At 44.6% G+C, this 13954-nt stretch overlaps 4 protein-coding genes across 5 annotated transcripts; 2 read left to right on the plus strand and 2 right to left on the minus strand.

Moving 5' to 3' along the window:
- Positions 1-102: 102 nt before the first annotated feature.
- LOC111071282 lies at positions 103-2829 on the plus strand. Its single transcript, XM_041592180.1, has 4 exons — positions 103-126; positions 189-416; positions 483-907; positions 967-2829. The coding sequence occupies exons 1-4, from the start codon at positions 103-105 to the stop codon at positions 2420-2422; spliced, it is 2133 nt and encodes a 710-aa protein (XP_041448114.1). The 3' UTR covers positions 2423-2829.
- On the minus strand, positions 2667-7082 carry LOC111071284 (cationic amino acid transporter 2). 2 transcript variants are annotated; one of them, XM_022362541.2, is made up of 5 exons: positions 6893-7082; positions 4599-4966; positions 4222-4482; positions 3377-4165; positions 2667-3316 (listed from the first exon to the last, which is right to left on the minus strand). In XM_022362541.2, the coding sequence occupies exons 1-5, from the start codon at positions 6916-6918 to the stop codon at positions 2868-2870; spliced, it is 1893 nt and encodes a 630-aa protein (XP_022218233.2). In that variant the 5' UTR covers positions 6919-7082; the 3' UTR covers positions 2667-2867. The 2 variants fall into 2 exon arrangements, with proteins under 2 accessions (XP_022218233.2, XP_022218234.2); XM_022362542.2 differs by lacking the exon at positions 6893-7082 and adding an exon at positions 5677-5926.
- Positions 7083-8126: 1044 nt separating this feature from the next.
- LOC111071308 (arylsulfatase B) lies at positions 8127-11646 on the plus strand. Its single transcript, XM_022362578.2, has 6 exons — positions 8127-8304; positions 9499-9673; positions 9739-9898; positions 9951-10177; positions 10240-10665; positions 10731-11646. The coding sequence occupies exons 2-6, from the start codon at positions 9515-9517 to the stop codon at positions 11544-11546; spliced, it is 1788 nt and encodes a 595-aa protein (XP_022218270.2). The 5' UTR covers positions 8127-8304; positions 9499-9514; the 3' UTR covers positions 11547-11646.
- Positions 11647-12104: 458 nt separating this feature from the next.
- LOC111071309 lies at positions 12105-12956 on the minus strand. Its single transcript, XM_022362580.2, has 2 exons — positions 12846-12956; positions 12105-12779 (listed from the first exon to the last, which is right to left on the minus strand). The coding sequence occupies exons 1-2, from the start codon at positions 12910-12912 to the stop codon at positions 12310-12312; spliced, it is 537 nt and encodes a 178-aa protein (XP_022218272.1). The 5' UTR covers positions 12913-12956; the 3' UTR covers positions 12105-12309.
- Between the last annotated feature and the right edge of the window lie 998 nt (positions 12957-13954).

Genomic DNA, 13954 nt, shown 5'->3' on the forward strand with positions numbered 1-13954 from the left:
ATCGACTGTTATCGCTGGGGGTGTACCAAATAATACTTTTTGGTATATTACAATAACATAACAGGCTAATTCTGCGGTATTACAGGGCTTTTCTAAAACCATATGGCAGCACCAGCTGCCAAATTTGTTGATAACATGTTTTAGATTTTTAAACTCGTTTCTCGGTCTCCTCTCACATTTAACATTAGATTTTGTTTCCCATATTTTATACCAAACCAAAATTCATAACGTTAGGCAATGTTTCGAGCCAGAAAATTACACGTGCACCTGGTAAAATCCTCACCAATAATGCGCTTGACACTGTCCAGACGTCTCAAGTCCAACCTTCTGCAAGGATCATCACTCCTCCCTATTGCAGCTGGCAACCAGCAGTCGCGACAGTTGCAACAAAGAGCAGCGGCCATGTGCAGGAAGGGGTAAGTTCATAGATCGATTGGAGGAAATTTTTCTGTTTATGTAATACCCTCTCCTTGCTGTGGCAGAACTCCCACTGGCCACGGAAAATCTTCAGTGGCATTCAGCCCACGGGCTCCGTCCATCTGGGCAACTATTTGGGGGCTATCCGCAAGTGGACGCAGCTGCAGAACAGCCGGGATGATGTCACAGTTTGTATAGTGGATATGCACTCCATTACCATGCCGCACAATCCGCCCGTGCTCAGGGAGAACATTTTTTCGATGGCTGCCACACTATTGGCGTGCGGCATCGATCCCGCCAAGAGCACTCTGTTTGTCCAGTCGGCTGTATTGGAGCATTGTGAGTTCAACTGGATCCTCAGCTCGATGACCACCACGCCCAGGCTGGCGCAGCTGCCACAGTTCAAGGAGAAGTCCCGCCTGCTTCGCGACATACCCTTGGGGCTATATGTCTATCCGGTTCTACAGGCAGCCGACATAATGCTGTACAAGTGAGTGAAGACGAATATTAATTGTAATGATTTTCTGAAAACGAATTTATGTACTGTAGGGCCACACATGTTCCCGTTGGAGCGGACCAGTTGCAGCACATTCAACTGGCCCAGCACTTGGCGAGGACGTTCAATGGGCGCTACGGCGAGTTGTTCCCTGTGTGCCATGCCATGATCGAGGAGGGCGATGCCTCCAGAGTGTTGTCATTGCGGGACCCCTCCAAGAAAATGTCAAAGTCTGAGGGGAATCCCAAGTCCACGATCAACTTGTGCGATCCGCCGGAGCTAATAATGGAGAAGATCAAGAAAGCCGTCACCGACTTCACCTCGGACATCACCTACAATCCCATCTCGCGCCCCGGTGTCAGCAACCTAGTCAACATACACGCCCAGGTCACAGGCCAGACAATCAAAAGTGTCTTGGATGAGGCCAAGACATTGGACACAGCCAAGTACAAAGCGCGTGTGGGCGACGCTATTATTGCACATCTGCGCCCGATTCGTGAGCGAATCCAAGAGCAGTTGTCCAACAAAAACGAGCTAATCTATATGCTAGAGATGGGAGCCGAGAAGGCGCGTACCCAGGCGCAGCAGACAATGCGCAACGTCAAGCAACGCCTTGGCCTTGGCACATATGCGACAATACCAGAGCCAGTTATCGTGGCGCCCCTGCTGCCTGAGCGATCCAAAATGACGGCTAGTCAGCGCATAGCCAAGAACGTCAACCTGCCGAATCACAATTCCCACAGTCACACGCATTTGGAGAACCGTAATGAGCGGAGTAATTCGTTTGGGGGGGCATCGCCAAACGGAAGCGCCGGAGAGGCAACAGCCACTGCAGACATAAAGGCAATGGCTCAGGCTCAGGCCATGATGAGGCCTCCCATGCGCCGCCCTGTGGTGCCCACTCAAACGATGCGGGTGGAGAAAGAGCGCAAGGCTTCGCCGCGCTACGTCTTCAAGATGGACACACGCAATACACCTGCCATAGGCTTTAAATTACCCTCCAGTGCTGCTGCTGTACCCGTTGGCGAGGGCAAGGGGCAACGTGCTAGCAACTTCGGATTCACCAAACCCGGAATTGCGGACGGAACAGACAAGTTCGGCCAAAACACGAATACCAGTCCGGTCGCTAGTGTTATGAAAAAAGTAAATGCTGATAGGAACCAAGACTGCCTGGTGAACAGTGCCTACTACAAAGCATACCATGGATCAAATTCTGGTAACGCCTCGCATGTAACTAAAAACTGGAGCAGCGAGAGGGCAATCAGCGAAAGGAGAAGCGTTGAGAAGAGCACCAGCAATGATGCCAGTAATGAATGGAGCCCCAGCGTGAGGAACAGCAGCGAAAATAGCAATGAATGGAGCAGCAGCGAACAGGATGGAGCTAGCAGTGCATCAAGAACAACGGGGGACAACGAAGATTCAGAAATGTTGGAAGAGATGGAAGAGGAAGATGATGTTCCCGAGCGGACTGCGTCTGAGGCTACCAGCAAGGCGGAAATAGGAAACTAGAATATATTGAAATTGTTATTAAATATATATATGTAGTATATATATAGATAGATTTGTTGTCACTTTTAGATATATATAGGTATATCGAAACATCGCTCCATAAAAATCATCTTACCTCCAGTAAAAGGGTATGCCTGAACCATCCAGGGATCCACCTGACTGAAGTACCAGAGCCAAGGTCAGAGAACTCGCCTTTAGACTGCTTCGCTCGTACTTTTACCTTTTCAATGGGATATTGTTTTTATTTATTTTTATTTTAATTTATTGCTTTCAGCGAACTTATTGTACTCTTCATAATTTTTGGTTTCTTATGCTAAGGTATGAATGATGTTGACGGCGAGGACATTGTGCATGTGTGAATACAGAGGAGGCAGGCAAATAATATATTTTTGTGTGGATGTGTGAAAGATGTATGTGTCATTAAATATCATCGTGCATTGTATTCTCAGGATGAGCTGTGCATCAATATCAGCGGCACCTCGTTGCTGTACTTTGAGTTTTCCTGGCCAAGCAGGGCCGATTCGCTGCAATCGCGCATTATGGCTATGGAATTGTTGCGCTGCTCCCTCTGCCGCAAGCGGCTGTGGCGCAGGCCATAGGCAAGAAAGATGGCTAGACCTACGCTAAGCCAAATACAAAAACGTACCCAGGTGAGTATGTCCAATTTGATCATCAGGTAGATGTTGATCAGTATAGATATGCCTGGGAGCCAAGGAACGAAGGGCACCTTAAAGGAGAGATTCACTGCGGATGTGGGCTGACGCGAGATGATAACTAGCATGACTACCAAAGGTATGGCACCCAGTACCAAGGCAATGCCATCGAAATGAGTGACATTTGCCAGATCCTCCTCGAATTTGGTAAGAATTTGCGAGAAAACAAAGCACCACAGAGCTGAAAGGGAATGTCTTGCGTTGGTTATTTGAACCTTAGAAAAAACGTTGTTTTACTTACAGAACAGAGTCACCACCACGGTGACAATCCTCGAAGTTTGCTTGGTGGAGACAGTCAAGCCCTTGTAATTGAAGAGACGCCGCCACAAAGCACAGGGCTGATCCTGGTGAGCGGAAGATATGGCGCGACCATTGCCAATGATGCGACTCTCGCGACGATCATCCACTTCGTAACGCAGCATCAGGACACAGCTAGCCACCATGGAGTAGGCCAGCAAGGTGCCAATCGACATCATATTCACCAGCTGGCTGAGGTTGAAGACGGCGGCCAGAATGCCAGTCAACAGACCGGTAAGCATCGTTCCCTTGAAGGGAGTTTTGTACTTTTCGCTAATGTCACCCAAGAACCTGAACAGCAGTCCGTCGTTGGACATGGCAAAGACAATGCGTGGCAGTGGAAACATGGCCCCCATCATACTGGAGCACAGGCCAAACATCGCGCCAATACTGACCACATACTCCGCCACATGCCAGCCATTGATCCTGAAGACGTGCGGCAGGGGCGCCTTCTCATCCTGTTCATAGTACGGCAGCATCATGGTTAGCACCGAAGAAACGCCAAAGTAGGCGAGGAATATCATGGCCAGGGAGACGATTACAGCAAATGGAATGGATTTCTTTGGGTTCTTGGCCTCCTCGCCCGCGGTGGCAATGCAATCGAAGCCAATGAAGCCGTAAAAGCAAACAGCGGCCCCCTTAATAATGCCCGAGACGCCGTAAGGCATGAAGCCACCCTCGCCGTATCCCTCGGGCACAGAAGATTTCGGAATGGACCAGTTGCTGCTGGAAACTATCAACGGAATCAGACCAAAGGGCAACGAAATGATTTGTGTGACTAGAACTCACCATGGAAGAGACCCGCGATAATCACAAAGAGAACTACGCCCAAGTTCAGAATGGTGAAGACATTATTCACCCTCGTCGACTCCTTGGCGCCCACGGCAATGGCCAACGAGAACAGTATGGTGACCACAAAGGCGAACAGATCCGGATAGGCACCCAAGCCCTGTATATTCATCGGCATATGGGTGCCCAGAAAGCTGCTCATCGGGTTCCCACACAGCTGGTCCAGATATGTGCTAAGCCCTTTGACGACACTGGCGGAACCTGACCGAAAAATGAAAAGTTCAAAACGGAAATCAATATGAAAAATGTGAGAATTAATTGATAAAAATAATGTCAATCAGACGGCGGCGCCATCAATTGAATTGCCGCCAGCTTACCAATTGCGTATTCGAGTATGAGATTCCATCCAATGAGAAACGCGATGAACTCGCCAATGGTCACATAGCTGTAAATGTAGGCAGATCCAGCTTTGGGACAGCGTGCTCCGAACTCTGCATAGCAGAGACCCGCAAATATCGAGGCAATCGCAGCAATCAGAAAACTGATGACCACAGCGGGGCCTGCCACCTGCTTGGACACTTCGCCAGCCAGGACATAGACACCCACGCCCAATGTTGAGCCAATGCCGAGGGCCGTGAGATCAAAGGCCGACAAGACCTTGGCAAGTTTGGATTCATTCGAGTCCTCCAGAGGCTTCTTGCGTGTGAGTACGCGAAAGGCGTTCGTCACGCTCCAGCTCGGCATGCTGAAAAATTTAATCGAATCAATTACATATGTAACCACGGGTCGATCGTCGGGCTCTGTGCGGACTGTACGGCTTTTGCTGAGCTCCACAAATTACTCGCACCCAATTCTTACAGAACCGACATATTAACACGTTCGCATATTTTTTACGGGTTGCGGTGGGGGTGTCGGGGGCGTTGGAAAGTGCCTGTGGATGGGCCACGCTTCGATCGGGGTAAAAGAAATGATCGGAGTTTGGTTTATGGCCGGCCATAAGAAAATTAGTAGGCGTCTGTTAATGTGCGAATGTAGACTACGTTGTTTATGATTAGGTCGCGTCGCGAAAGCTGATTTAAATTTGGGTCTTGTGATCATCGGATCGGGAATGATCCCCCGATGACTAAGTGGGAAATCTCTTTAAATACGCATAGGCTAAAAAAACTAATTCAAGCATTCCTTCAACCGTTTTGAATATGATTATGTAGATGTTTACATGCGCCACAATGATAAATCCACTTCTGTTTAACCCAGGACTTAAATCATTTCAGGACATCATCAAACTGGAATTTTTTTAATGGAACTTAAAAGATTACTAACAAATTTTCGTTGAACCGTCGTCTATAATAGAGTTCTTGTCCGTGATTTATTTCTTTCCAAATTTCCAAAAATCCTTAAATTGAGTTCACAAAACGGTCACCGTGCAGCAGGAAATCAATTTCCAAATTCTCTCACCTTTTTTCTTTAAGAAATATTCAAAATCCTTTGGAGATTATCAACGAAAGCGATCTGTTTTGCTCGTTTTAAACGTATCACAAGTTTTCCACAACTATTTAAAGTTTTTTTTGTAGTGTTCAAGTATCACAAAAAATGATCCATGTTTTATTGTTCGATTCACAGGCACGGAATCGAATGGCAAGAATATGTGTTGGCAAAGGAATTAATATGTCTGATTGAATTGGATCGTATAGCGCCAGAGACCGTTCGAGCTGCGTCTGAACATTTGACATGAGTGCGAAACCGTTAAATAGCACATTTGGGTGTACGGCTCGGGGAGATCGTGGTGAGTTGAGTTGTCTCGAGGGAGAAGCTTGCCATAATTACCCACGGACGGAATCCTCAGGTCGGACACGAAGCAAAGGCGCCATGAAACGAGGTGGAAACACGTCGTATGCGATGATAACGCTAATTAATTCGTCACCATGGTCGTAGGAAAATCCTCCCCACCTACCCTACCCTACCCCACTGGGAATTCTCAGATTTGCCGGGTGACTTCGCATGACCTTTGTGGCCCCAAAGCCCTAATGAATTGTCATGATCGATTAGCGGTTTAGGTACTTTTGATTGTGGCGCATTATTGAAATGGAGGGAATACCGTAAAGTGCCGACAATAGCATTCATAGTTTCTTACACATATATTGTATATAATAAATTTAGTTCACATAGCCGGTAAAAGTGTTTATGTCCAAGAGATTGAGAATCCCTTAAATAGTTGGCATGGTGCGTCATTGGTTCCCAATATCAAGACAGAATCAACTGATACAAGATATCAGAAGTCTTCCATAGATAAGTGATGAACCTGAAACCCCTTGTACACAGTTTGAATAGTTTTCTATCTGTTTATATGTATTACCTATACACAATAGATTCAAATTATTGTTGAACCAGCTACAGTTTATGCTGATATAATCATTTTTGACATGGAAGCTCCCTGGTCCACACAACTCAATAGATTCACTTCGTTTGCTTTCATGGAACGTTACTAATTGGGTTTTGTTTGAGTTTTCCATTGGCATGGCGCTGCTTGGATATTTGTATTGTTTATAGTTAATTCAGCTTAAGGTGTCAACTGTTGCTAAAAATATCCGCCGTATTTGATTGAATTTAACGCTAATTTTAGGCACTTGTTGCATGTTGGCTGACTGCTGACATCCACTCTCTACCCACTCACCCATAGTATTCGGCGAACTCCTCCATTGTTGCTACTCGATTCAATTCAATCAATTTGGTTTCCAATTAATATCATCAATTTGTGGCAAATTTGCTCTGGCTTTCCTCACATGGAAGCGGCTGTAGCACTGCTGGTCTCTAAAAATGTACTGCCGCCGGTTCTATCCACAGAAATCACATTTTCAACCACGCAACCACGTTGCAGCTGCTCGTTCTCTCTGGCCATCATTGTTGGTCGATTCGAGAGAGGAACTGGGTTGCCAACGTCTTCGTTGCGACCATATACTGGCCCTGACTCCAGGCCCAATGCGAATGGCTGACAACCCCAATCGGGGAGAGTTGGTCTCTCCCGCTCTCTGTCAGTCTTTTAGAGCTTATTTAAAGACATTTCCTATTGCATCAGAACTGTACGCTCTTTCCCTTAACAGAGTTTCTAAGAATAATGCCATGTGCCTCTCATTGTCTGATAAAACAAATCCAAACATGCGTACTATTTCGGCTCTGGATATTAGGTTCTTTACCGATAATTCTACCTGGTGCTTGCCCAAGAACAAGGGTATATTGTATTTGCGTGTAGGTTGTAGCAGGTAAAAAATTAATCAATAGCTATGATGTGTCCAAGTGCTTGGGCGGCATATGGCTAAAGATAAACGTCCATGCCGAACATATTAAAAAGAAATTGATAATTTATTTATAATTAACGTCACCGATTCACATGTTAATTAATAAGAGCAACGAATCACTGTATGAATGAATCATTGCCACTCTGCTGCTACATTGAAATTTGTTTCGCGTAGATGGCCTCTAATCTTTATTTATGCCCTGTGCCCTTTTGTGCCCTGTTTTATTAATATCAATTTATTTAGAATTAATTGTATTTTTAATTGTTATTGTTATTATAGTTTTTGAAAGAAATAATATAATATTGAGATTGCTCTGCTTTTATCTTTTTTAAATCAGATTAAATGGCTGTTAGCACAAAACAGTTATGGAAATTAATTATGGAAATTAATATTCAAATAAAATAAAGCTTTTACAGTTTGCGCGCCCAGGTACAACTTCAAATACCCCACCACAAGGTGGTTTTAGGCAAGGTGGAACATTTCCAGAGAGTGTCACCATGAGACTCTCAACAATAATTATACAGAGAGAGAGAGAGAGAGAGTGGCACCAATCAGCTGTCCAAACCCACCACAACGTTGAGCGCCAGATCGACTGGCCCCCGCCAATTCGTTCCGTTAAGTTGCCCCGAAGCCCCAGAGAGAGATCCACACCATCCATCCAGCTCCAACGCGGTGTGCAGGCAATCGTGGGTGGAATTAGCGTGCAAGAAACTGCCTGATAAGTCTATTGTGCTTTTGCGTTTGTTGTGCTATCGTTCGCTGTGCTTTCGCCTGTCTGTCCGGCGCTATAGTAAGTATAAAATAAAACGTTAAAAGTGTGGGAAAAAAAGATTTGCAGATGGTTTTCAATCAAGTTATTTGGGCATTAAAAGCTCTGAAAATGAAGTGGACAGTTTTACAAAGTGCTTGAACCAAATCAAAAATAAAGTTGCTAAGGTTGTTAAGGTTAATAATAAAGCCTCAATCAATTAAACAACAGTCTTATAGCAATTAAACGTTCATAAAAACATATACGACTAGGTGTGTATTTAGATTTGTTTGGATGGATTGTTCTCTATGTAAATAAATATGATACATATGTATGTACTTAAATGTACATTAAGTGTGTAAATAAAATGATAATTTTAGTGGGCAGAGACAAAGATAGACCCAATTGTCCGCACTGAACAATTATCATGTCAATGGAAAATGGAGTAAATAAATATGGGAAAACTAATAAAAATCCATTCTACAATAGTTAGCGTAAAATGAAAAAAATATTAATTGCTTTTAAATTACTAGAGATCTAGCAATATCCTTTCAGTTAGTTGATCTTCCAGAAAACTCCTATCTTGAAATCATTTGTCTATTTTATTCTTTAATGTCATGTCTGATACTGATATGAAATAGGTGTATGCAAATATGAAGTCAAGCTAATCAATTGTAAACATACTCGTATATACATATATGTATATGTACATATCATGCATGCATATGTAATCCGCGTATAGTATGTATGTATATATTTTCAATTGAATTTTGACAACTCTCATTCCCAGCCTGAACACATTTGCATTTAATTTCGGTGCTACTCATTAGGCGTGTAATTTGTCCGCCAGAATCGTCACAGTTTGTTAAACAATACGAGTATACGGGTATACTATGTAGCTGGAAATATTTGCTCAAGTGCAGTGTGCCAATTCGATGGCTAATATTAGCTTACTTCATTTATTTTTTTGTATTCAATTTATTTCTCCATTAATGAATCGGCAAAGAAACGGTTTAAGCCGAAAAATTAATGAGAAAAACCCCCCGTGAAAATAATACAATACGAGTATTAGGCCAGGTGTGTTTGCGGACGGATTATATCAAACGGTTAATATATCCGGAACGAGCGGGGAAAACTCATCCATCATTGGAATAGTGTCCCACACCGACTTATCGCCATTCACTATGTTAATTTTTGTAAATGACTTTTTTGCGCTAATTTCTGTTTGGCTCTCAGTTCCATTTATGGCGCCATGGCGATGTCAACTGATCTGAAACAAAGGGGAAATATCAACGGAAATGTGTCGATCATTTTGCTGTTAACTGCCGGATTAGCCATTACTCTAGCGAATAGTCAAGATGCGAGATCCTCCGGTAAACCGCACATCATCATCATAATGGCTGATGATTTGGTGAGTGTCTAGACTCTAGAGTATGATTGTTGGAGTCGCAGCTAATTATAGATCTCGCTTGCCAGGGCTTCGACGATGTGAGCTTTCGGGGCTCCAATAACTTTCTCACGCCCAATATCGATGCCTTGGCATATAGCGGCGTGATTCTCAACAATCTGTACACCGCCTCCATGTGCACTCCGAGCCGGTCTGCTCTCCTCACTGGAAAATATCCCATTAACACAGGTTACTATCGCCAATAAGTCCAAGTTCAGACCAATAGCAAAACCATTCTCAGGCATGCAGCACTATGTGATCGTGAATGATCAGCCCTGGGGTCTGCCACAGAACGAGAAGACAATGGCGGAGATCTTCCGGGAGAACGGCTACTACACCAGTCTCCTGGGCAAGTGGCATCTGGGGATGTCGCAGCGCAACTTTACGCCCACACAGCGGGGCTTCGATCATCATCTGGGCTACTTGGGAGCCTATGTGGACTACTACGATCAGACCTACCAGCAAAATGTAAGTGATGTTCCATCACAGATCCATGCCAACGGCGCTTCATCTCTTTGGTTTCTTTGCAGGGAAAGAACTACGCGAGAGGACATGACTTCCGCCGGAATCTAAACGTCACCCACGACCAGGTGGGCCACTACGTGACCGACGTGCTCAGCGACGCAGCCGTCCAGCTGATCGAGCAGCACAGCACCAGCAACAGCAGCCAGCCGCTCTTCCTGCTCCTCAGCCACTTGGCTCCGCATGCGGCCAACGACGACGATCCCATGCAGGCCCCCGCCGAGGAACTGGCCAAGTTCGAGTACATCCGAAACGTGACCCATCGCTACTACGCTGCCATGGTCTCACGGCTGGACAGGAGTGTGGGGCGAGTCATCGATGCCCTGGCCCGCCAGCAGATGCTGCAGGACAGCATTGTGCTCTTCCTGTCGGATAACGGCGGACCCACAATGGGGGACCATTCGACGACGGCCTCTAACTATCCCTTGAGAGGCGTAAGTATCGCACAGACAATCCATCAGTTCGATATCCTATTGATTCTGATCATCTGATTATGCAGCAAAAGAACTCTCCCTGGGAGGGAGGTCTGCGCTCCTCTGCGGCCATCTGGAGCACCGAGTTCGAGCGGCTGGGCACCGTGTGGAAGCAGCAGACCTACATTGGCGACCTTCTGCCGACACTCGCCGCTGCAGCGGGCATAACGCCAGATCCAGACCTGCACTTGGACGGAATGAATCTCTGGCCAGCCCTCAAGTACGGCTACGAGTCGTTGGAGCGAGAGATCGTCCACAGCATCGACACGGATCCGGCAGCACCCTATCTGGCCTACACCCGCGGCAAGTGGAAGGTGGTGAACGGCACCACCAGCGCGGCCCTCTTCGACGGCTGGCTGGGCGAGCGGATAACTCAAGAAGTGGATCCCCGATCCGCCAACTACGAGGCGCTGATCCGCAACACCAGCGTCTGGCAGCACCTCCAACTGCTGATGGGGAGTCAGAGTGAGCGCAACATCAGCAGTATACGGCAGCAGGCCCAGATCGAGTGCCCGAAGCCCCCGGCCGCAACCAAGCCATGTCTGCCGCTGCTGGCCCCCTGTCTCTTCGACATCGATGCGGATCCCTGCGAGCGGAATAACCTGTACGAAGAGTACCGCAACACGACCATCCTTCTAGACTTGCTGCAACGCATCGAGCAGTTTGCAAGGCAAGCGCATGCTCCGAACAACAAGCCCGATGATCCGCAGTGCGATCCACGCTTTTATCACAACGAGTGGACCTGGTGGCAGGACGAACAGGCCTCGGGTGCAGGCATCATGTTGAGCGTAAAATCGTTCTCTTTTCTCATAGTATTTGTATGCATTTGTTGGTTGTTTTAAATTGGGTAAGTGTTTTCGGAATATTTACATGGGATATGCCAACTATTTTCTATACATTTCCGCTGACATCTGGCCCAAAATACAATCCGATAAGAAATGCCGTATAGTTTCATTTTCAACAGTCGAACGTTTGGACCGACTATAAAATATTAATTGAAATCATTAATGGTTCTGAGTAATGTCTAAATGGTAATCATTAGGATTATATTGATGTGCCTATCTTATCGATGGTCCCATCGCTTCTGTGAACTGTGATAGTTGCAAAAGCATACTCGTAATGCATATTCGTAAATCAATCAAAAGATCACTAAAAACGAATCACTGTCCGTCTAGTAGGACTTAAACAAGTGTCTGATAGGCTTTGGTGTGTGATATAGAGCTCTTGCGCTGTTAGAAAATTTTTTTATTTTCTTTGGCCTCTAGAAATCATTCAAAGAAAGTACCGATAAGATCATACAGCTGTGCAGTTCTATGATTAGCATTTTGTTGAGTTGATTGTTATCAAAGTTATTGTTATCCCATTCATAAATTAGCCCAAAAATGTATATAAATATGGGATTTCTGTTTGTTTAAATATACTTTCTTTGGAATCAGCATATGTTTCTCAATGTCTGGAATATGTCTGGAGTAAAACATGTTTCAAATAAATTATCGATTTACATAATTATTTAACTATTCCGACTTTAAAAGAAAAGAAAAGAAAAGAAAAGAAAGAAAGCTCTCACGTAGAGATCCTCATGATATTTATGTAGATTTGCGCTGACTAATAGATGGTTCCATTCGTGGGCTGGGCCACAAGGATCTCGTATTTGTCGAATTTCCGCAGTGCCAGGGTCTCGTGCTTGATGATGCACAGCTTCTCGCTAAGGAAGAGGCTGCCGATGAGCAGGCCACCGTCGGTCTTGGCGCGGCACATGAACACGCGTTCGTTTAAATTCGATGTGCCCACGGAAACGGAGTACCTCTCGTATAAGCCGTCGAAGCTGCGGACCCAAAGGTATTTAACGTTACGCTGGGCCACCAGGAGATCGTATGTTGTTGCTTTGCTGGACGTCAGCTGGTTGTTGAAGTAGGCGACCCCCGTCTCCGCGACTACGCGGGCTGGCAGGATCGTGTTGCTGTACTTGACGCGGCCAATATAGATGTTGTAACCGTAAGGATCGAATCCTCCCAGAATGGCGTCACCAGGGAAGGGGTACGACAGGTTTCCTGCCTTCCACACGTGCTCGGTATCTGGAGAGGTGCAGGGTGCAGGATTAGCATTGCTCAATATCCAGGATCCATTTTTTTTTTACTTACCAAAGGTGGAGGGCACCGCCGAGCCGACTGCGAACAGGGCAAAAACTACACAGGCAACTTTGTACATCTCGAGGGCTTCTTGGATACCAAATGAATGTGAAATGTCTGGCCCGGTGTACTGCTTTTATAGCCTGCCTCCTTATCGCCGGACTCTTGTTACCCTTATCGCTATCAGATGATTACTATTGATAGGATCGGTTCGGTGAGTAACATGCTTGAGAGTGAGTTTGCGCATCGTGATTTTATTGCACCATAAAAAATAGAAGATATTTTTGAGGTAAAAATCCCCCTCTAGATCTAAGTAAGGCATTTCATAATGTTAGTTTATTAAATAATCAATTTCTTAGAAAAATGAATCGTTGATTTACAGGCTCCATGGATCATAGGCTAATATAATTTCTGCTGAATTTTTTAAAACAGAATTATCTAAATTTGCTTAAATTTCAAAGTAAAAATTTGAACTTTAAATAAATATATGCCAAGTTTATTAGCTAATCAGTAAATTAAACGATCTAAATTAGTAAACTGAAATAAAAATACCTGAGACCTGAATCGAATAGACTTCGATTTAAATGTACATACAACAATATTGTAGATTCGGCCCGAAAGCGCAAACCGTAAAAGGAAAGTGTTTTCATGTACATTTTGATGTTTTTATGAAAAGATTTCTTCTTGTTTAAAATAAATACATTACATAATTTTATATTTATTTTAAATATATTATACATTTGGATTATATGTATATGGGTCGTATTAAAAGTCTTTTAAATACACATACATAGTTATCTACATACAACAACATGAATACATTTTAATTTCCCTTTTTTGTTGTTTTTTATTTTATTAAATGCCATTTTTCTCAGAGCGTTAAAGCCAATAACAATATACTTTCAGTGCCTATGAATCAATGTTATTTAGAAGATTATTCTTTAGAGTTTTGGTCTATTGTTCCGCTGAAGACAGTAAGCGTATCACAACTTCTTCCATTTTCTTCATAGAAAAAGATAGAATTACACCCTTTCCAGCGTCATTTCTAATTATAATTATTTAAGTTCGGTTAAATACGAACTCAATCGTGGGGTAATGGAGAGAGTGGCCTCCAACATTTT

This window comes from Drosophila obscura, unplaced genomic scaffold (genome assembly GCF_018151105.1).
Source record: "Drosophila obscura isolate BZ-5 IFL unplaced genomic scaffold, ASM1815110v1 contig_1, whole genome shotgun sequence".
Classification (NCBI taxonomy): domain Eukaryota; kingdom Metazoa; phylum Arthropoda; class Insecta; order Diptera; family Drosophilidae; genus Drosophila; species Drosophila obscura.

Bases quoted from the DNA above. Each gene is read 5' to 3' on its own strand.
- LOC111071309 (XM_022362580.2), bottom strand. From the start codon at position 12,912: ATGTACAAAGTTGCCTGTGTAGTTTTTGCCCTGTTCGCAGTCGGCTCG. The intron at 12,780-12,845 runs GTAAGTAAAAAA...GCACCTCTCCAG, and splicing joins GGCGGTGCCCTCCACCTTTG to ATACCGAGCACGTGTGGAAG.
- LOC111071282 (XM_041592180.1), top strand. From the start codon at position 103: ATGGCAGCACCAGCTGCCAAATTT. The intron at 127-188 runs GTTGATAACATG...ATTTAACATTAG, and splicing joins CAGCACCAGCTGCCAAATTT to ATTTTGTTTCCCATATTTTA. The intron at 908-966 runs GTGAGTGAAGAC...TATGTACTGTAG, and splicing joins GCCGACATAATGCTGTACAA to GGCCACACATGTTCCCGTTG.
- LOC111071284 (XM_022362541.2), bottom strand. From the start codon at position 6,918: ATGGAGGAGTTCGCCGAATACTATGG. The intron at 4,967-6,892 runs GTGAGTGGGTAG...TAAATTTTTCAG, and splicing joins GAGTTCGCCGAATACTATGG to CATGCCGAGCTGGAGCGTGA. The intron at 4,166-4,221 runs GTGAGTTCTAGT...TTCCGTTGATAG, and splicing joins TATCGCGGGTCTCTTCCATG to TTTCCAGCAGCAACTGGTCC.
- LOC111071308 (XM_022362578.2), top strand. From the start codon at position 9,515: ATGGCGATGTCAACTGATCTGAAACAAAGGGGAAATATCAACGGAAAT. The intron at 9,899-9,950 runs GTTACTATCGCC...AACCATTCTCAG, and splicing joins AAAATATCCCATTAACACAG to GCATGCAGCACTATGTGATC. The intron at 10,178-10,239 runs GTAAGTGATGTT...GTTTCTTTGCAG, and splicing joins ATCAGACCTACCAGCAAAAT to GGAAAGAACTACGCGAGAGG.